Source organism: Sander vitreus, chromosome 11 (assembly GCF_031162955.1).
Source record: "Sander vitreus isolate 19-12246 chromosome 11, sanVit1, whole genome shotgun sequence".
NCBI lineage: Eukaryota > Metazoa > Chordata > Actinopteri > Perciformes > Percidae > Sander > Sander vitreus.
Window position 1 is genome coordinate 12,463,879 of NC_135865.1, and position 22,198 is coordinate 12,486,076.

General features: G+C 40.5%; 1 protein-coding gene across 3 annotated transcripts in view; it reads right to left on the reverse strand.

Moving 5' to 3' along the window:
• erbb4b (erb-b2 receptor tyrosine kinase 4b) overlaps nt 1-22,198 on the reverse strand; it is a 370,775-nt gene that overhangs the window by 170,984 nt on the left and 177,593 nt on the right. For 2 of the 3 annotated variants that reach the window (XM_078261658.1, XM_078261657.1), the window contains exon 2: nt 17,299-17,450. In XM_078261658.1, the coding sequence (XP_078117784.1) occupies nt 17,299-17,450 (152 nt within the window). Of the gene's footprint in view, nt 1-17,298; nt 17,451-17,801; nt 17,858-22,198 lie in introns of those variants that run through there. The other variant, XM_078261659.1, reaches the window with a different exon arrangement.

Sequence of the window (22,198 nt, forward strand, 5' to 3'; positions counted from 1 at the left end):
GGATATTATCTGCATTAAACAGTACCATTAACTCAATTAGCAATTAAGTTATTCTCTCATCTATTTGGAGAAAGAATCAGAAGCATTGTGAATAGAAAAAAAAAACACTTTCCCTCCCCCACTACCTCACATTTGTGCCTTGTGCTTCAATAGGAGGCTTTTTGGTTTCTTCTGTGATTCCTCTTCAGATGACACGTGGTACTTTTGGATGACAGATAGTTGGAACAATGAAGTTGCCTGTTGCATGGGCCTAAGAGACACTAGGCTTGGCTATGGTAGGCCTTAGCCGTTCTCAATTCCCAGTTTGTGCATCCCCGATTCCATTCCCCGATTCTTCTCCTTGTGTCTTAGATCACCCACAGGCGATCCGAGCTGAAGAGTCAAGGAAGAGTCAAACACGAGAAATCTCTGCCTTACAGCAGTCATTAAAAGCGAAGTCAATTAAATATGACGTGCAGCACAATTGCATCAGCTGTTGAGTGTTCATGACAACTTCTATATATTTACTTTGAATTCATTTCACAACGTGGCAAAATGTGATAAGAATGTATGGGGGTTGTACATTTTTATTTGTTGTATTTAACACACACATACACATATATTGTATATTTATAATAGCCTACATAAACAGTATATGGCTATAGTCTTTATAGGCTAAAAGGTGTAAAACACTACAAGTGTTTGTATGACAATAACTATACAAATACAGTATATAGGCTACAGTACATTATATACACACAAATGCACTATCTATTATTAATGTGTGGATCAGCTCTTCATCCGAATTCGCCTATAAGCTTAAAATCATCCACCCACCTGAATGAATTATTTTATCTGATTTAGAGACCCGCCTGGAAAATTAACTGGCCCTCAACAGTCCCTGCAGGCTCCGTTCGATTTTTAAATGATATATTGAATTAATGTATGAGTGTTTTTCTATGATTTACTTTAATGATTAGAGAGGCTGCTTGTAAATGTTTCCAATGTGCGCAGTAATGTCACTGCAGCTGATATTGTTGGATATTTAAGCTGCAAAACTAACTGTACTTATAAACTTGACAGAGGAAACAGAACTAGACCTTTTACTTCTGAAATAATCCTAATGAAGTTGCTGCTGTTTCTCGAGTGTCTCTCCAGACGCACTTTCAAATGAAGATGTCTGACAGCAGCTCTGCTATGTTCACATTTTAGAGAATGTTAATAATATTTTCCTTATTGATTGTGTATTATTTCACCCACCCACTATTGATCAGAATCACAAGCCGGAAAATCGAGGAGGTACAAATTTGGGGAATGAGAAAGGCCCCATGTCTCTATTTCAATCACAATAATGAAGCCATTATTTGCCCCCTGGCCAGCCTAAATAAGTCATGGCTGCAGTGATTGACGAAAATGCCCACCAAGTGAGCGAGGTTGAAACAAAAGCCATTATGTTGTTAAACAAGCTAAGCAAGGATTACTCACTTCTGCTGTGTAGAACATCCAGAGGTGGAGAGGACTTATCGAGGAGATCTACAAAACTGTGAAGAGTGCAAGAGTGAACAATTTTGACCGACTTAGACAAATTCAATAGAGCATAAAGGACTGAGGATACAAGTGAGAATTCAAGTGAAAAGTGCAGCTCATAACTGAAAGTGCAAAAGGGTTGCCTAGTGGCGTCTAGTATACCTCGAGCTGTTGCTTTAGTGTATAGCCTCAATTTAAAAATAAATATCATGATGTATAGAAGTTATGTAAATTAGCTTTGAAATATAAGTAAATATAAGCTTTGAATTCATATAAGCTTGGAGTAAGTTTATAAATTAGGATAAGCTTTGTCCAGCAAGTAGAACAATGTATTGATTGACTGATTAGTTGATTGCAGTTTTACTTAATGACTCCCATTCCGGCTTTATGTTTGAGATAAGTCAGTGATTGGATTCTGAGACTGTCAGCATAATGATATGTGAATATGGGGTTGTGGGAGAAGCTGGGGAAATAACAGTGCATTGCATGTCTATAGTAATCCAGTACTATAATGCCGTCATCACTCAGGACCACTGTTATCTTCAGAAAAAGAGTTGAACAAATTATATTAGAAGGACAGTGTGCTAAAGGGTAAGGTAAGATTTAAAAAGAGTGAAAACGGAACAACATAAATAAATTAAATAGTTGCTATTGTGCGTTTTATATGGGTTTTATGAGTATCAGTGTTGCAATATAGTTGGATAGTGATCTATGATCGTAGCAACAGAGTTGGTGTAGGAAGATGATAGAGATAGTGATTTGAGACACTAGGGTGAAAATAAGGGTCTCATAAACAGCAATGAGCCAGCACTGTGCTGAGAATAAGCCAACTTTCTCTCATCATCTGATGTCCTTCGGCATGAAGTAGCCTTAAAAATCGAATATGTGAGGAATCAAAGACCAAGTATTGACCATGTTCCTGACTGTCAATGTAGAGCCATACTTGTTAATTGATTTTTTAAAGAGCAGCTAAAAAAAAGAATCATGTATTTAAAAGGTCCCATGGCATGAAAATTTCACTTTATGAGTTTTTTTTTAAAGGGGTGATAAAATGCAAAACCGATTTTACCTTGTGATAGTTGAATAACGACAGTTCGGTGGGTAAATAGGACATACATAGAAGCTCAAAATCCCATTGACACCACTATCCTCTGCAAATCTCACATTTTGAAACTGCCGCTGAAAACGGGTGAATCTCAACAAAAAGCACGTAAGCATCCCAACTCCTAGTCTTTGTCACGCCCCAACATTTGCATAGGCTACACCACTGACCTGAGGTCAGCTTAGTCTTCTGAATCGAGCTAGGTCATGCAGATCTCCAGAGGTCCGCTATTGAATTACTAAATTCACTTCTGAGACTTTTTTATGCGAGAAATCAACGATGTAGAGGTCAAATATGGGCAGTTTTATGGAAATTGATGGCTAAATGCAAATTTTGTCCGACTGTGTGTCGCAGTTCAGCAGGAGCTCAGCAGGCTACGTGACAGCGGCCGGTGCTGCCTCGCCGCCCGGCGTGTCCTCCTTCATAGACTCCGGCTCGCTGTGAGCTAGCTGGATCTCCATCACGAAGGGAAGCCCGCGGCAAAGTCAAAGTCACCGGTTCTGGGTTACTGGACTACAAAATGCCGAGGCCCTGATGGAGCTCCAGGGCCTGCAGCTAGCCGCGATTCATAGGATTGAAGGGACAGTAGCAGCTAACGAAATCCTAGTGTTCACAAAAATGCATTAAATTGAAATCAGACACCATAGTTAGCTTTATAAGACTTGGGGTAGATGTTATATTAGTGGCGTGATGAAATTCAAACTGTAAATATACTTTAATTATGCCGAAAGTGAAGCTAACTAGCCGCGATCTGTAAACATAGGATTGGAGGGACAGTCGCAGCTAACGAAACCCCTAATGTTCACAAAAATTCATTAAATTAAAATCGGACACCATTGTTAGCTTTATAAGACCTTGGGGTACATGTTATGTAAGTGGCGTGACGGAATTCAAACTGTAAATATATTAAAGTTATGCCGAAAGTGTAGCAACAATCTTTTCCCATAGGATTATATGGGACACATAGCCTAGCTAGCAGCTCCGAAGCTCAGCGGAGCCCCGAGCCCCAGTCGTCCAGTAACCGAGAAACGGTGACTTTCACTGGGTATGAAGGTTGCCGCTTTCTCGTCAGACTGTGTGGAGCTCCTAAAGTCCGACAGGTCTTACTAAATTTGCAATTAGCCATCAATTTTCGTAAAACGGCCCATATTTGAGCTTTATATAGTTGATTTCTCGCTTAAAAAAGTCTCAAAAGTGAATTTAATAACGAAATAGCCCGACAAACAATGTATACCTTTGCAGTGTCTGAAATATGAGACCTGCTGTCTCGTCTCCAATGTGTTTCTATGGGGTTCGCTCAAACCAATCAGCCCGCAGCTCATCTAAATATTCATGAGCATACCATATTTGGAAGAAAAGCTCTTGTTCCAAATAGAGCCATATTCACAGGGTAGTTAAGGGCCTAATAAAATAGCATTCGGGCAATTTTCAGCCCAACCAATGTTACATCCCCTATTAGGAGACCTTAAGGAACAGTGTAAAATACGCTATATAATCATTCTATCACCCCTTTAACATTAATATGAGTTCCCCTAGCCTTCCCCTAGAGTTTCCCAATAAACTGCCTGTACACTTAGACTTAAGTTCTCAATGCTTCAGTTAACATTTAGGGATCCTCATTATGCTACCGTTGAAGTTTGGTGATATTTTGAGCCTTTTTAGTGGTACAAAATGGCGATTTGCTTTTACTTTCCCTGTGCCCCGAATACTAGCGTTGTAAGCTACAAAAACAATCAATTAGCATGAAAACATGTCCCAGAGAGCGACAGAGTGGGTACACATCTGTTATTAACCCCTAGGTTAATTTTGCACCGGAACTGTCCTTTAATGGCTCGCTCCTACTGGATGTAGTAAAATAGATTTAAAAAAGATACAAAACAACCTTATTTTGTTAGCTTTACAGAGATTTAAAAAAAAATAATCAGATATTACACATATCCAAAAATGATCCTGTATTTTCCAGATCACTGTGCAGTGAGTGTGTCAGACAGAGCAAGACAAAAAGTTCAATAGCTAGGGACAGAAAGTGATACTTTGCTTGTCTTTGACACTTAATTTCATCCCTTCCCAGTTAATTTGGCTTGCATGGGTCAGCGCCCCTGACCGCAACACCCTCGGAGGCCACCCTCCACCCATCGCCCCACCCGATCTCTTCTGGCTATTTATTCCCAAAAGCCACTGGTGAAATTGGCTGAGGGCTAATCAACATTTAGCGCCTCCGAGTGTGTTATTACACAGCAATTGATGGATGGTACAATTACACCCTGTGTCACTTAGCTAAATTGCTATGTAATCCTAATGAGTTTTTATTTAAACAGTGACTAGTTAGCGCAAGGAGAGTTTGGGTTGGAGGTAGGACTGTACGGAGGATGGAAAATGCAAAAGGAAGCCACAATTGCGTATTTAGAAAAAAAGAAAGAAAAAGAGAAAGAAGGCACGACAAGAGGGATTGTGGTAGATAATCAGGTAACATGAAGAATGTGTGTTGCTTTTGTTGACAGGAAGTACAACCTGGGTGGTTAAGATGCTGAGCACTTTTCAGCCTGGATTTGAATGCAAATGTAGGAGAGTCCACCTCCCATAGACCTGCAATTAAAATTTGTGTTTTTATCGAAACCGAAACTGTGAGATTTTCCTAACCTTAAAAAACTGCTTTAGTTGCCTAACAATAACCATACTTTAATGTATTTGCCACAACTACAAACCCATCCATAGCTTCTGACCCTGCATCCCCATATGGCGACATTATGTTTTGGGTTTGCTGCACCTTATAGTATATTCTGCTTAACTTAGACCTATTATCCTCGTACATAAGCACTTTTTCACTTTTAGTAAAAGCAAAAGCACAAAACAGTTATCAGTGTAAAAACAAGATGGTGGACATCTCAGCCAAGTCACTCTCGATACAATCCCGAGACAGAAGTGGACAAGGTAAAAAAAACAAATTTCATGGTTAAAAATGGCGTATGTATGATTTATAATTTTGTCACGAACGGCTGTACTCACGGACCGAAGCCAGATACCCAGGGAAAACCGAATATCCGCTATGGTATTGTTACGTCTAGGCGGGATTCTGAAGGATCAAAAAGCGGTGTCGCTATGAACGCTTGGTCGCCACAAGCCAGTTATCCCTGTGGTAACTTTTCTGACACCTCCTGCTTAAAACCCCAAAAGTCAGAAGGATCGTGAGGCCCTGCTTTCACGGTCTGTAGTCATACTGAAAATCAAGATCAAGCGCGCTTTTGCCCTTCTGCTCCAAGGGAGGTTTCTGTCCTCCTTGAGCTCACCTTAGGACACCTGCGTTACCGTTTGACAGGTGTACCGCCCCAGTCAAACTCCCCACCTGCCACTGTCCCCGGACGAGTTTGTCGTTTGATATGACACACATTTGACACATTTTAGCAATAGTAACAAGCTACGACGCTGCTATTTAGGAAGTACTCGTATGAGGACATTGGTACATAACGCTGTCCCCGTATGAGGACATGGGGACTTTATTATCACTGTGAGGAAACAGCTTTGGAAAAATTGGGAAGACATTTTACAAGAGTATAAACAGCTTTTGCATGTGGTGCTAATTAGATCATTTTATTTGTATGTGATATATTTACAGGGCATATTTCTCTGCAAAGAGAGAGAGAGACATATTGCTGAATGCACTAGAAGGAGACAACTCTGAGGTGGAGGATTTGTCTGACTGTAATGCTGATGATCATGATGGAACAACAAAGTCAAGATTAAAAACCCATTGTCCCCATCATTTTTATCAAAAACTACTTTCTATTCGAAGACAATGCTTACTTTTTATACCTTATACTACTCAGGTCCTAATAATCCCAAATTAAAAATGCATACCAAACAAAAGTGTGGGTCTCAGGAGCTTAACATACTATAGTTACCATGTGCACATATAAAAAAAATTTTTTTTTAAATCGAGAATAAAAAAAAAAAAATTGTCACTGAACATCATCCAGAGGTTTGCAAAGGAGACAGATTTTGGGGGTGGAAGGGAGACAAAACCATGATGATCATATAGTGATCTTGCTGCAACATGGGTGAACTGGCACAATATACGGATGGTGAATGTAATTGAGTGTGCTACCCCCCACCCAGCAGTGTCAACACATTCTCGTGAACGGGTTCGTAGGATATCGTACGAAAAGTTATTCACACTAAATGTATGATATCATACGAAAACTAGGAGAACGCCGGCTGGTCGCGTGACATCAGCTTGAAACAGTTGCTAGCTGTTTAAGCCGCTACAGAGCTTTGTGTCGCTGCTACAGACCTGTCACAGCTCATGGTATCAGCGGCAGTTAGTAGATGTGTTTAGCCGCTACGGAGCTCTGCGAAACCGGCTACGGTGCTCCGCATGGTGCGCCGCATGGTGCGCCGCATGGTGCGCCGCATGGTGCGCCGCATGATGCTCCGTCAGGTCAGCGGTAGTTGGTGGTTCAGTTACCTGAAAATAGGTGACTGTGAGCCAGGTACAGAGCACCGCGAGCTGCCAGTCATTTTGGCAGAGATTACACTTAAATTTAGGCATGAAAAAGATCGTTATGTTGCGACGAAAGTTAATTTTTAGGCACAGAAACAACTAGTTAAGTTTAGGAAAAAGATTGTGGTTTGTATTAAAACACTCCCAAGGAACACGCATGTCCTGAGTGAAAGTCTTTTGTTTTCCCCAGTAAGCGAACTCCGCTCCCTGGCTTGAAAGTCCTGTGTGTTAACGCTCACCAGCCGCGTTCTTATACAGCAGCAATGTGGTGCGCAGTGCCAGCAGAAGACTATGGTTTGAACAACAGAAAAAAGAAAGAAAACGACAACCAGATACAGAGTTTCCCTACTCAGACAAGGCAAGCCAAACACACAAGGTCCCTTATTATTATGCACAGACTCACCAGCACACAGGTTGAATGCATAAAACGTGTGTTTGGGGTGGGGGACTAAAGTCTGGGAGGATTAGATGTGCTGGTGGCTGTTTTCCATAAGTGCTGTTATCAATCGGCTGTTGGTAATGAGGAGGACTCTGGCCATCTAAGCTTCTGCACCAGCCATTCTTGAAAAAGACTTTCTCATCTAAGTCTCAGTGGGTGGAAATTGATTTTGGACCTCCAAAGAAGTCGGTCTATATCATTCACCTTTTTTTTGGCAAGCTGCAGAACAAAGCAGATATGAAGTTTGAAGGGCAGGGTGGGCTACTGTCAAGCCCCGGTTCTGCTTCTCCTCTCCACTGCCTCTCTATTCAGTCTGGCACTGCTATGTTACGATAAGTACTATCACCTCTGGTTTATGTGTGTGTGCACGCGCCCAGTGTAGTGAGAAAGTCTCATGCATCCACTGCAACGTCTACTCCAAGTCTCTTTTCTTTTTACTTGGCCCAATGCAGTTGCAGCCATCAAACTACAAACATCTGAATGTTGTTTCAGACTCCAAAATGTGCTGCCATTTGCCTAAATCTGCAAAATACGCTTTTCAGAAGGACAATTCTGCTTTTGCCTAGAGACGGCACTATTCTATCCTCTCCAGACAATTCACGAAGAACAATTTATACCTCAAAGACTACAAACAACAAGAGAGACAAGCATCCCGTAACTCCAATAACAAAATACCGGTACGATAGAGATAATACACATGCAGCAGGTTTGATTTGCATTGATATGGATCTTATCTCAGTTAGCTATTAGGCTAACTGAAATAAAACCAGGTATGGTGAAGGGCATGTGATGATGTGGGGCTATTTTAATTCCAAAGGCCAAGGGAACTTTATCAGGATGCATAGTATCCTGGATCCATGAAATAACTGGCCTATAAAAATAAAAATCTTCCTTCCTCTATGGGAATTTAACATAGGGGTATGTATAATTATGCGCCTGTATTTTAAGGAAGAACATTTATTTATTTACAATACATTATTCATTCACAAAAACAATTGGTGTCCTTAAAAGGTCGGATTTTTCCTCATTTTTTTTAATTAAGGCATGAAGATCAATTTCCAAAAGAAGATTTTTTTTTTTATTCCTCTTTTTAGTCAACTTTAGCATGGGTATGAATACTTACAAGCAGCACTGTATATATATATATATATATATATATATATATATATATATATATATATATATATATATATATATATATTAGGGCTGTCAATCGATTAAAAAATGTAATCTAATTAATGACATGCTCTGTGATTAATTACTCGAAATTAATCGCATACATAATTAACGATGCCTGAACCGATACTTTTTAAGAAAGTAAAAAAAGAAAAGAAAAAAAAGGGTACTAAACAACAGTTGGTGACATTAAAGAACGGCTTGTTTATTGCTAAGGCCATATGGTCAAAATTAAATGATTTAATAATAATGTATAACAATAACAATAACTTATTTCACTAGTAAATTGCTGTTGAACGACAAAAACAACAACCAGATAGGAAAAGGACATTTACAATAACTTCAAATGCACCACGAGGATGTAGTTTACCAGTTTCATTGAACGCACCGTCTGTGTTGTTTCTCCGATGGCAGCTGCAGATTGTTACATCCCGGTGTTGAATCCTCTACAGTAAAACACAGTCAAACCTTACACCGTTTAGCGTTAGCTGTCAGCATTTTAACTGTGTTTAATCCAGCTACTAGCTAGCGGTAGGCTAACGTTAGCTGCTGTTGAGTATAGTGTGAACTAGCGTCACGTGCAGCGGGGTTTGTGTTTCCTGTAACGTCTGTTTCAGAGCAGCAGAGAGAAGCGCAGACATATCAGTGGCACCAGATTTTCGTCTGTATGCAAACGTCAATATGGAATGGATTAATCTGCGTTAATTTTTTTAACGCGTTATTTTGACAGCCCTTATATATATATATATATATATATATATATATATATATATATATATATATATATATATATATATATATCATAGATTTGAAGACTTGATAAAATAGATAAGACTTGATGAAAACAGATGTCAGGCAGGTTTTGGTGTGAGGCTATTCAAGTTCAATTGCGTATTTCTTTTGAGAGCAGCCATCTTGCAATGATGCTTAATAGCGGAGACACTAAAAACAGGCAGATTTTTTTTAACATATATTTAGATGATTGTGCTGCCACATGATATTGCAAACACTGGGTATGGAATGCTCAGGCACATTTTGTGAAATTAAATAAAATGTTGAACGGAAAAGGCTTTACAAATGTAATTTCAAGAATGTTGCACCTCAAATGTGTTTGCTAGACACTTTATTATGACATTCATATATCTTAATTATAACTTAACATCACAAACATTACCTTTTCATAATTACTGAAAAAATGTCTTGCAGATCGAGAAAATGTCTCGCACTACAGTAGTGGCAAATGTGTAATAATAAGCTTGAAAGTTTAAACACATTTAGGTTAGTGCAGCAGCAGTTTTCTGCTCTCTGTGATCCAGTACATATTTTACAGTAAGTTTCTTTATTAAACAGGTCAGCACAGCTGTCGGGTATATGTGTCTATTTTGCTGATTTTCCTCTTATTGCCCTCCACAGGGCTACAGGTCAACAGAAATGGTTAAGTGTGTATTTGCTCATTTGAGGGCTGGCAGGCATTTCTGTTATTCTCATGCCATTGCCATATCAGTCCAGATCATTTCCAAAAGACAGGGGAAGAAAATTATATGGGCTGACAAACAGTGGGAAGGGGCGCAAGAAAATGTATCTGTCAGTCAAACAAGGAGGCACACACACACACACACACACACACACACACACACACACACACACACACACACACACTTGCTTCAGTCAATTTGAGCAAGGGTAGGCGAAGAGTTAAGTCACATTTCCTCTCAGTTGCAATAACACAATACACACATACAGTATACGCCTGCACACACAAACATGACACATCATCAACCTCTGCCTATCACCCATTTGCTTCTTTTTCCTGCAAAAGGATGGGGAATCATTAATTTCCAGGTGCTGCTGTCCCCGTATCTCACACACTCTTTTTCTTTCTCACACACGCACTGACAAGCAATCCATTTGGTGACTGTTGCAGGTGGGAGAAGAAACATGGGCACTGAAATACTGATATTTAGGCAAACACTGAAAACATAGACTGAGCTTCATATGTGGCAGTAGAAACCACACACTGAAGATCATAACCTGACTTAAAGGCCTTCTGGTGGATTTGACTAAGACTTCCCTCTGGCTGCCACTGCACATGACAGAAAAAAAGATGGAAGAAATGTAAAAAGTAAGCTGCAGAAAATCGCTAATATCGAAATATCGGTGGGGAAAATATTTCTAGGGACTCTTAAATTTCCTGTCCGCTAAAGTGTGCTCCTCCTCTCTGCTGTCTAGCTTTCAAACTAGTTCCTGGTCAAACTCACCCCATTCTCCCTCTATCTCCTCAGGATTTCTTTCTCTCAACGGTCTCACTTCCCACCCCACATTGTCCTTCTTCATGTCAAATTAAAGTGATGGAAATGAACTTGCGGGGACGCTAATTGCAATTGTCAATCCAATCTAGGTCGGCGCTGAAAGACAGGGGCTCCCTGGCACTTCATCAGTCTTCATTAATATTGAAGGAGTTTGCTGAGGAGCAGGGGGCCAATGTAATCTGCACTCATCTAACAGTGCACCAACAATAAGGAAGCTGGGGAGGGCCCCAATGGTGCCTGAGGGACAAATATGCCAGTCAAGAAAAAGTATGAAGAAAGACGTCAGAAGACAGGGATGGAGTGCAGGAATAGTGCTGCTTTCAAGTGCTCTGGGAAATAGCTTGTGAAGGCAATTTTATATGTATTGTTAGGCTTACAGTAAACTGCATATGAATGACTCATAATGTGGTAATGGAATAAATGGCAGTAGCAATAGTAATTAATTTCCTTTATATCGTTCTTTCATTCATGCACAGCAACAGGACTTTATTAAAAATATTTAAATAATCAATGTATAATGAGGTGTAGAAACATCCAACAATATTACGCAATCAATTTACACTTGCTGGCACAACATCAAAAATATACTTGATATAATACTGTTGACTTCAATGAAGGCACCCAACAGTGTCAACACAAATGAAACTATGAGAAATTATTTAAAAGACACTATATGTTGCTGATTTATTGTGTATACTACTGCATTAGTATTTAAATGGTGTTGCTTTAATGGTCTCCAACACTTTACAATAAGCCTCTGTCATAATCATAACTTGTATTTTTCTTTTATAACATCTAGGACTGTGCAATTAATCAAAATGTTTATCGCGATAACTATTTAATTTCTCATAATGATCACAAAAACAATAATCGAGAAAAACGATTATTTTGCACATTACGTTTTGCAAGTAAACTCTTACTTTGTCTTGTGTTATAAATGAAAAAGAAATTCAAACGGGAAAAGTATATAAGGGAAATTCACAGTTCTAGATGTTTTCTAGAACATCTTTCCAAAAGTCAATAAGTAATCGATTGAAATAATTGTGATTTCAATATTGACCAAAATAATCATGATTATGATTTTTTTCCATAATCGAGCAGCCCTAATAACATCTGCACACATAAAATGTAACTGATATTGTTCTGACAGGCACCCGAGGGCTGCCCGCGTGGCGTAGATACGTGCCTGATCCCGCGACTGGCCATTCATGCCGGATGCGCATTTCTACGCGCCAGTCACATGCCTGGCTTGACACATTCGCTCGCATCTCGCGCAAGAAATAGTGGAGACGCTGAAACGATCGCTGCAGCGTGCGGGCTGCCGAGGGCGTTCTGCGTCCGGTATGAACGGACGGATTGGATAATATGGGCACCATAATAAAAGTAACTGGGCTACGCGACTATACGTGACGCTTACGCGCCTGGTTTGTTTTTACAGTAAGTCCCAATTGATGAAGTACAAATCAGTCTTTCATTGTGAGCTCAGCTTACAGTTAAGTGAAGGAAGATGAACTGATGATTTGACATGACATGTATGACGCTGCCACACACACGCACACACACACACACACACACACAGCCAAAACGTGTCAGCTGGTCATTCCACAGAAGGGTCTTCAGATGGTTGTTGTCCACAGACCCAGATGGTTAGTCCACCTCCTTTGGCAAGACTATACTTCACCAAGTGAGCTATAAACTTATAGTGATTCTGTTAGGCTCATCGACTGTTGCAGTTTATTTCCTGCAGTTTTGGGGCTAAGCAATTATTATTATTTTTTTATCCAGTAGGTTTTTTCCATCAACATGTCCGCCTTTGCATAACCTTCAGCTTGCAAACACTGATGAACTTGCTGTAAACCACAATATGTCTGTGTTGGCACTTACTACCTCTACTCCCTGTGTGTATAGGCCCTTTCACTCAAGCAAAGCAGGGTCAAGACAACTGGGACTGACTAAATGGAAAAGGAGGACACTCCTACTGCCTACATTTCCTCTTTCTAAGAGCCGTACCGTAGAAATATACTGTATAAGACAGATTGAGCAGTTTTATTCGCATGTAGATAATAACCATTGAGCTTGAAAAAACTTGCTAACGCAAGTAACCAGACATCTTTCATTTCTAGTTCACCCTTTAGTCTCTGTTATTCCTGCTCACTGGTGCACTCACATAGTTCTCCATCTGGTATGCATTGCTGCAAGAGCTGACACATTTTTAAACAGGTGTAGGGTCATGTGAACACTTCACAGAAGTGTCATTGAAGGTCACATTAACAGACCAACACCAACATTGCATATAACCCCCCTTTAGTACATACAGTAGGCATTAAGGCATGGGCCATCCTAATAAAACAAAGAAAGTTTAAAGATATTTCCAATGGTACATTTTAAAGTTATTTATTGCATTTCTTTAATGTGTGATTGTGTAATATTGGACTGCAATGTATAGAAAGATATCTACATTAGTTTCTAGAGCATTACTTTGTAAGGAAATACTTTTTGAAAAATAAAAAATTTCAAATAATGCAAGTGAAAATATGTCATGTGTAATATGTTGTAAGGAAGAACAAGACACATGGAAAAGTAAGGAGGTTGCAAAGGAGGTGTTCTTATCTTAAAAGGTCTGTAACACAAGATCTAAATATTAGAGATGCACCGATAGACCGGCCGGTGACCGGAATTGGCCGGTTTTCACGTGCTCGGCCATGACCGACGACCGGCAGGTCAGTCTGACATATACCGATTTCATGCTGGTCAATGCTACAATTAACTGATAACATAAGTTATACGAGTTACAGTTCTCAAGGACACACGCACACACGGACTCGACAGCACAGTCTCTTTTTCCTTTCTCTCAACTTTTCCGCCGTGTGTCGCGCGTACCCGCTCGCGGCGTGAAGCGCGTGTCCGCGCTATTCTCGCACATGTAGGGAACCTCGTGAATTAACCTGCAACATGTCAGCTGTTTGGAAATTCTTCAGCGTGTGTGCAGAACATAACAAGTTTGCAATATGCAACACCTGCAAGGAAAGAGTAGGGCGTGGAGGGACGACACCAAAAACCAAAATCTAATTTTTTTTTGGGATATTGGATGTGAAAAGAAGGAAATGGTTCTAACGGTGCACTTTAGATGTGTGTGAATTTCCCACACCAGGTGTAATTTATATAGTTCTATTCTATAGTGATCCATTATCTGTTCAAAAAATGTTCTATGTTCTGTGCAAAATGTTCTATTAAAGAAAAGATAGGAATTAAATATTTGTGTGTGCTGTAAAGTGGTTAGAAAAAATGAAATCGGAATCGGCTGGCCTAACTCAAAGAAAATCGGAAAACGGAATCGGCCTAGAAAATTGTAATCGGTGCATCTCTACTAAATATACAATGTTTTTTGTCCAGATCCTTAAGCTTCATTTACATTTTCTCTACTCTTTTCTTAGACAAATAACACAAGGCCTGTGGAAAATATGAAATGTTCCCATTTGTAAATGATAATTCCATAATTTATTAGCAGCTACAGGAGGGGAGTCAGTGAATTGGTGCTGGCCTGCTTAGTAATCTGATCACTGCATTAATATTGGGCGGAAAAATAACATGTTTACTAATGGTTGCAATGGCAAGACAAACAATCCAATCTGACTGGGTGACTGTAGGTTCCTACTGGGACAGGGAAGAGGGGAGGAGAGGGACAAATTCATATTTCATGATCACAGATCAGTTCATGAGCACAGGCAAGAAAGTGACATGAGGGAAAAGAGAGAAGTCAAAGTTTGTGTTTGCTTACCTCTGTTTCCCATTCACAAAACGAAAATATCACATTTGGACATTATTTCTTAACTTCTTAATGTGCACGCATTCAGTATGCAAATTTATGTTCTGCTTTTGATATGAGAGAAAGATTTAAAGGAATGAGAATATGGATTTAGGAATGATTTAAACGATGTAAACACTGTGTGTGGTTAAAGCTCAATGTGAGAGTGGGGAGAAAGCCTCAGTGCTGAAATGCAGTTAATCACAGTGCGAGCGTTGATTCATCTGTCGTGGAGGCAGTTTGGAAGATGGACTCTATTTACTGCTAAAGCTGTTTGAGGGGCTTTGGGAGGCAGCCATCAATCTCTTGGCTATCTTGAAAAGAAAGAGCCAATGCACAGGCATCAGTTTCAATCACCTCCCAGAGACAGGTGGTATGGTAAGCTGCTGCACAATCGTTCTTTCTTCACTTCCTCCCTTCTTCTCTACCTCAAGGTGAAGTTTTCCCCTCCCGGGGGAACCGTGTTATTAATATGTTTTATCATAATAATAATATTCCCTAAAAATACACACTGCACCCTGCCCTCTTGCTCCCTTGCTGTTTGGCACCCTGTGTTCCTAATTAGCATCTTCAATTAACCCATGTTAATTGCCAACCATGGAAAGGTGGATTACCTGGCAAGTTGGCGCCACAGGGAGTTGTTTTGTAAATGAGTAGCGGTGTAATGCAGAAGTACACAGGTAAAGAGGGCATTGTAGTCAAAAGCACCATAACTTCAACCTGGCTACTGGTATTTTGTAATACCAGCTTGTACAGATGTGACATTGTAAAAGGAGGGAGTGTGAATGTTGTTTTAAAACACAAATTGGTTATGTGTAGTTTAACTACAATCACAATTGGTCTTGAACTGCATCTCTCCCTCCCCTTACCATCTTTTTTTCATCTGAGTCAGTGGGGCCTATTACCTCTGCAGGGGTCTAATGGTAGCACTTTACCATCCATTGCTGCCTGTTTCTTAATATCATCTTTGTTTTATTTTGCATCGCAGGGGGTGTTGTCAGTATTGCTCTGCACAATGCAGATCACTTAATGATTCTGTTTTGATTTGCTGCTGTGTTCAGTCTTCATTTTTTTGGTCCATTCAAACTGATTACACAAGAGAAGTCGAGCTACCTAATTACTTGTACCTGATGTAAACATACTACTACTTCCCATCATCACTGTAAGGAGAAAAATATGAAAACCCCCAGCTTGCCTTGTTGAAGGACTGGCTTCTCTGCTAAGCATCTGAAGCACAGTTCATTCGCACAGCAATACCAGGCGATGAATGCAGTCAGCACTTAAGCGTAACCCCCCCCCCACCGCCCTGCAGCCTGAATGGTCTAGGGTGATGTTCTTGAGAAGTGGAAGACCAACAGAGGTCAACAGTAGCAGCTGACTTCACCAAAAAAACAGGCAGTTTGTTTTTCTCAGTAATAGTAACTTCCCTTGCTTCCTTCTGACCTCTCATTACCACACTATTACTGCTCTGGCCCCTAAAGGGCTGGGGCCTGTCATTACCCGCCCACCCTGTTTGTGTATGTATGCATGTGTCCATCAAAACTAAATGGAAGCATTCATGTAGGTACCTCAGCTCCCTCACCCAAACAACATGTACTTCCTCAGCATCAGAGAACATTACTGTTGCCTGTAGATACTGCTAAAATACTGTTACCATGTGTCATACCTGTACTTCTCTTTGACAGTGTGTATCAGTTGGCTCGCATGCTTAGCTTGGGAAAAATATAATTAAAAAAATAAAAGCTCTTAAATATCTGAAGATTTTCCGAACGTGTATTCATGTTCATTGCAATAGCACTTTTCCTTCTCTGTCTGTGAATCACGTTTAATCAGAAAGAAGATTAGCCAGATCATGTTATTTGGACTTTGATTATTCTATGCCTCAGATCACAATGGTGTGAGCGTACAATCAGTTTGACACTCTGAAAAGAGAGGAAGTCTGATTACCTGCGATTAGAACAACATTCCTTGCTGCTTATCATTGGCTTTGTAGACACTAATCTGAGTGCTGAGTGGTTGAAAAGGATCTGGGCACAGGGCATTCTCTGGGCAACAAGGTCAAATGAAAAAAGGGTGATTAAAAAGTTCACATTCTGAACTTTTTACTCAGATTTGGACAATTACTTGTACAAATGATGCAAGATGTACATGTTTGGATGGTTTTTCCAATCCAAATATATGTATATTCTGTCTACTTTATGCACACCAAGCCAGGAGGGACAACGTTGCATCTATTTGTGCAAGCTGAGACCGTAAGTGGCTGTAGCCCCATCCATTCACCAGCCTGACCGTGATATCTGGGTCAAGATACATCTTGTTTAACTAACATGTCATTAACGTTTTTTAAATAAATCAAGCACATTGAACCTCCTATGGTTAGTTGCCAGTTAAGAATTGTGGGCATATATGTAAAATTCACAACCAGTTTACTGTATAATTTTGTTGTAAATTTGTAGTCCTTACTCTGAGGAAGGTGAGGTCCCGACTGCGGTCGATGCTTGTGATCTCAAGGTTGCCCATTACGACTTCACAGTTCTCGTAGTATTTCCTCAGGGTGCGGTACTGCTGCTCCAGGTCCGACAGGGTGCTCAGCTTGTTCTCTGTACCAGCACATACTAAGACAGAGGGATGAGAAAGTGTTAATACAGCTACGAGATAAAAAAGAAAGCACCTACAGTATGGGAACAGAGATTTCATATACAAAGAAGTTAGTTTGCGTTTTTGTGTGCCAAACTTGTGGTACAATAATCATTCAGAGACAATGTGGTATAAACATGAGCCCATGGACAGTGAGCTGCAGCACCTGCTCAGCTGGCCGGTCATGTAAGACTAGGAAGTCACTGGACCTCACTGCACCCCAACCACACCTCACATCACCCCTCGGGGCACATGAAAGCTCTTTAGTGGCTAGCTGGGCTGCTCATTTGACAAGTAATTAAACAAACCCATTTTCACCCATCACACACCTTGACACCCCCCTTTCGTGACGACACCAGCCATCTGCCCAATCAGCTGTTGCTGCCCACTGTAGCATGAAAACACATATAAAAAACAGAATATTTAAACACTGACTAAGAAAAAAAGCACATGAATCCCATAGTCTGGGTGGAATCAGACAGCTTTGTGCACAAACCAAAACAACAATCAACCAACAACCTCCTGCAACTTTTGCAACGGTTGCTTATCGAGATTCAAAAAAAGAAAAAGCTGCTGAATTGAGGCCACCTTAAAGATATGGACCCTGATATCTGTTCTTTTGAAGCATTATAAATTACTTTCATTTGCATTGCCATGGCAGTGTGGTTTCTCCCACCTGCACCCACTTGATGACAGAGGAGCCATCAGTGTGACGGAGGGGTGACAGGTCCTTCCCTGAGTCTTGTCACACTGTCACCCATGAGCTGTTACCTCTCTCTCTGAACACCTCCATCCTGAAACATCTTAACTGACGCTTTGCATTTTAATCCAAAATCCCTTACACATCCTACTATACACCATGCTGTGCTTTCCTTCTTTATACCATGCATCCCCCTCAATTCAACCTGAATCATTGTGTTCTACCCTCTTGGCTAGCAATAAACTAATTTACCCTTTTTCGCCACGCCACTTTGGCAAACTCTTTCAAAACGTATTTACTCCCCATCATTACACCACGGATACGTATGGGGGAAAGAGGATTTTGCCTCAAGGCAACGCAGGTTGTAAAGACAAATGGGATTGTGTTTTAAGCACTTCCACATCTAAGCAGATATTAGGTAAGTGCAACTATTCCGATGTGACCTGGACAATACCCTTACGAGCTGGTGGTGATTAGCTAGGTTGCACATAGCATAACGTGCTGCTCAGGAATGATATATGGCAGACCTGGGTGTTTTCAATAACAGTTAGCGTGGGCTTGAGGGGAGCGGGATGGAGGGTATTGGCGGGGGGGAGGGGGGGCAATCATAAAGTGAGGATAGGTATAATAAACTGTTATTGCACCCTTGGGGCAGGACGCTGAGATCAGAGGAAAGGGGCATTGTGGCATGTGATGTCAGGTGAAATATACTTTTTTTATATATTATATATACCCATTTGCTCCCTCAAGCATGCCTTCAGTAAGCCTGCTGACTTTTGAAATCTGTCTGGAGCTATGTGAAGTCTATATGGTTGTTTTTCTCCATTAGTGATTTCTAATGAAACACTATGAAATCCTATAGCTCAGCATGAGCCTAAAATGGCGCTGACTGTCAAGTGAACCGCAACAAAACCATCTGTGCTGAGCAGGGTGGGGAAATAGGAAGCGTGAACTGTTGCAGGTTAACTGCAAAGCTCGTTGATCGCATTTGTGATATGTCTGCATGTGTGTGCAGGAACGTGGGCAGACCCTAAATAATAGCCCTCAGGATGCACCCCCCCCCCCCCCCCCAACTACTCACTGCATGATCGAATCTATTTGTCTCCATGCTCAATATGTTACATCTGAGCCTGTATATCAAAGTAAAGGTTGTATAAAACACAGTCTCTGCTCTTCATATTGGTGTGTCCTGCCTACCCCAGGAGGACATGCTATAAGACACTGAGACTGTTTAAAATACTGCCTATGATGCAGGAATAGACTGCACGAACAGATGAATCTTCATATTGTTTAAAACTTATGGCTGTTCTATAAAAACGAATCCATCTTATCTGTTTGATGGATTTCCCTCCCCAGCACCCTTAAAACAGAGAATGCCAATGGGATTCAATGTCGCTGTTCCATATACAAAGTATACCCTATTTGCCCGTGTGAGCAAATTGATTTAATTTGTTTGCAGGGTATTTCATCTCAGAAGTGATGGATTAAGGCAATGAATCATAATAATAATTCAGGATTTTCCAATATGTGTAATTAATTAGAAGATTATGAGCCGATGGGTGGAAATGCATATCTGGCTCAACTTATATGGTCTAAAAGATAATTTAGTTGGTTTATTTTGTCTGCAATGCCTCGACATAGACAGTGAGCTTGTGAGTAGCCTTGTTTATCCTCTCATTACTTTTTAAATGATGACAAACATATGGAGTACAGAAAAAGCAAAAGCACATAATGAACCACGTTTGTAGGTATCAACTATCAAAAGGGACAAGGTAATTAGATAGATATATGGATAGATAGATAGAAGTGGTGTCCTTGTAAGTTTGAAGCTTTTCAGTATGTTTGAAAAGCCAGACTTCTCACCATTTCCTATGAAAAAGGAATGAGTTTCCCTCTCTATCCATCTATCTTTCTCTCATAAATCAGTCACAAACTGTGAGGGACAGATGTGTTGTAGCTGGTTTTAAATGGCTTCCATGCAGCCCCCATGTGTCTCCAATAGACAACCACCAGACAAGACCAGAATGTATCCATCACTGTCTCTGACACAATCACAGTGTCAGTCAGCTACAGAGCGAATGCAAACAGTGAGGTCTTTACATAAAAACAAAAAAAGACTGAAATGAGACTGAATTGCCCCTGAGCCGCATTTTCATCCATTTTCTTTTCATAAATACCCTAATCAGGATTACGTAGGCACTGCACTGCTGTGGTATCTGCTCCTTGCCCAGCAACTTCATCAATAGTGCCTTGTGCGATTATTGAATGCCTATAAAGCTGGCGAGTCTCTGAGGTTTACAGGCCCCTGCTAGGGAAGCCAGCAAAATGTCATCCCAATAGCCAGTAACTGACTGAATTAAATAAAGTTGCAAATGTCACTTCCATAAGTAAACACTGTCAATAGTTGAGTTTGGCTAATGTGCTTTGAATACACAGGAGGATCTTGTAGAAGTTGCACTTAAACACTGCCTTGCACAGGACAAAAATACTAAATTTTCTATCACTGAAAATATATAGTGCCACATCTGAGGTCAGAGCTGTCCTTTGTCCCTGAATGTCCCCCAGATGAGCTTTTCTGGCTAAGTATGAGTTACAAGCCACTGCTTCTGATGGTAATCATGGCACAGATTATTGTCCATCTGCTGAGCGGCTTAATACGCATCAGAAACAAAAACTAGATGAGTGTTCGTGATGACGGCACGGTCCAGTAATGCTAACCTCTCAATGCCCTCTGAGCTCTGGTCACCTACCAACAATGCTGTCGCTGTCTCCATATGGTCTACCATAATTTAGCATTCATCCCTTTGCTCGTGCACACAGCCCCAACACCTTGTGGGAATTATCCACAGAGCATAGCCTGCAGCTGCCAGAGTGTGCACCCTTTGCTTCCAGTCTGATCAGTGCATTTACCTTACTGTTCAGTCCCTCATTAACTCTTTTTCATGAAGCAGGCTGCCATTTTCAGCAAACAAACTCCGATAAACAGGCGCTACCTGCCTAGACAAGTCACTGGTGGGTAAAGAAAGTCAAACATTTATTGTAGCAAGTTAATACCTAGATACTTTCCTTAGAAGTTGGCAGATGCCAAAAAAGAGCTAAAAAGAGAGTGAGAGTAATAATCCATCTTAAAACTGTCAAGAAGCCAAAAACACAACAGTGCCATGTGTTTATTTGACTGTTACTGTATTGTACTGTATACTACTAACCCATGTACTGTAAATATATGCATAAAAAAGTGAGTAAACTTGTTTTTACTTTCCATTACATCCCTGTATTAAACTACAGTACATTACACACATACACACACACACACACACACACACACACTGTTTTTATGTAGAAGTACTTTTTATCAGTCTATAACAGCTATTTACACTCTCAATCACTCTCTCTGTCATATGTTTGGTGTGGCCGAGTGCTCAATGATACTGTAGCTGTAAATGACAAAGCCTGGTGTTGCAGACAGATAGAGGGAGTGAAGGTTTTCAATGGAAGCATGCAAACAGTAATCAGGCGACTGATAATATGCTATGTCTGTGTGTGTTTGTTTATTGACGTTGTCGTTTATAGTTACTGTTGCTATTGAAGGAGTAATTTAACAGCCGTGTAACACTGTAGCGTATTTAAAATGTTTGGTTTGAAGTTTGAAGAAAATGTCTCAGATTGTTGTGGAAAACCTGAGGATGGAACTTTTTATGAATGTATTTATTTATTTATTTATTTATTTATTTGAGAAAGTACTTCAGTGGTCCAGGGAGTCACCCAACACATTTATTTTTGTGGGGAAACCTGGAGAACCGGTCAGTCCAATGCTTAATAAGTATGAAGGCTGCACCCTATCCATTTATTGTCTCTCACCACCTTGCTCTCTATATATCTGTAGAATTTAAGCTTGTCTCCAGACGAGGAATATCCATCCAAGTCCCAGTGGAGTGATTGGCTGACACTGACACTCACCTCATTACCTAACTCCTCCAGCTGCTTCTCCTTGACTAAATACGCTGCTGACAGTGGGTCTAGGCCCTA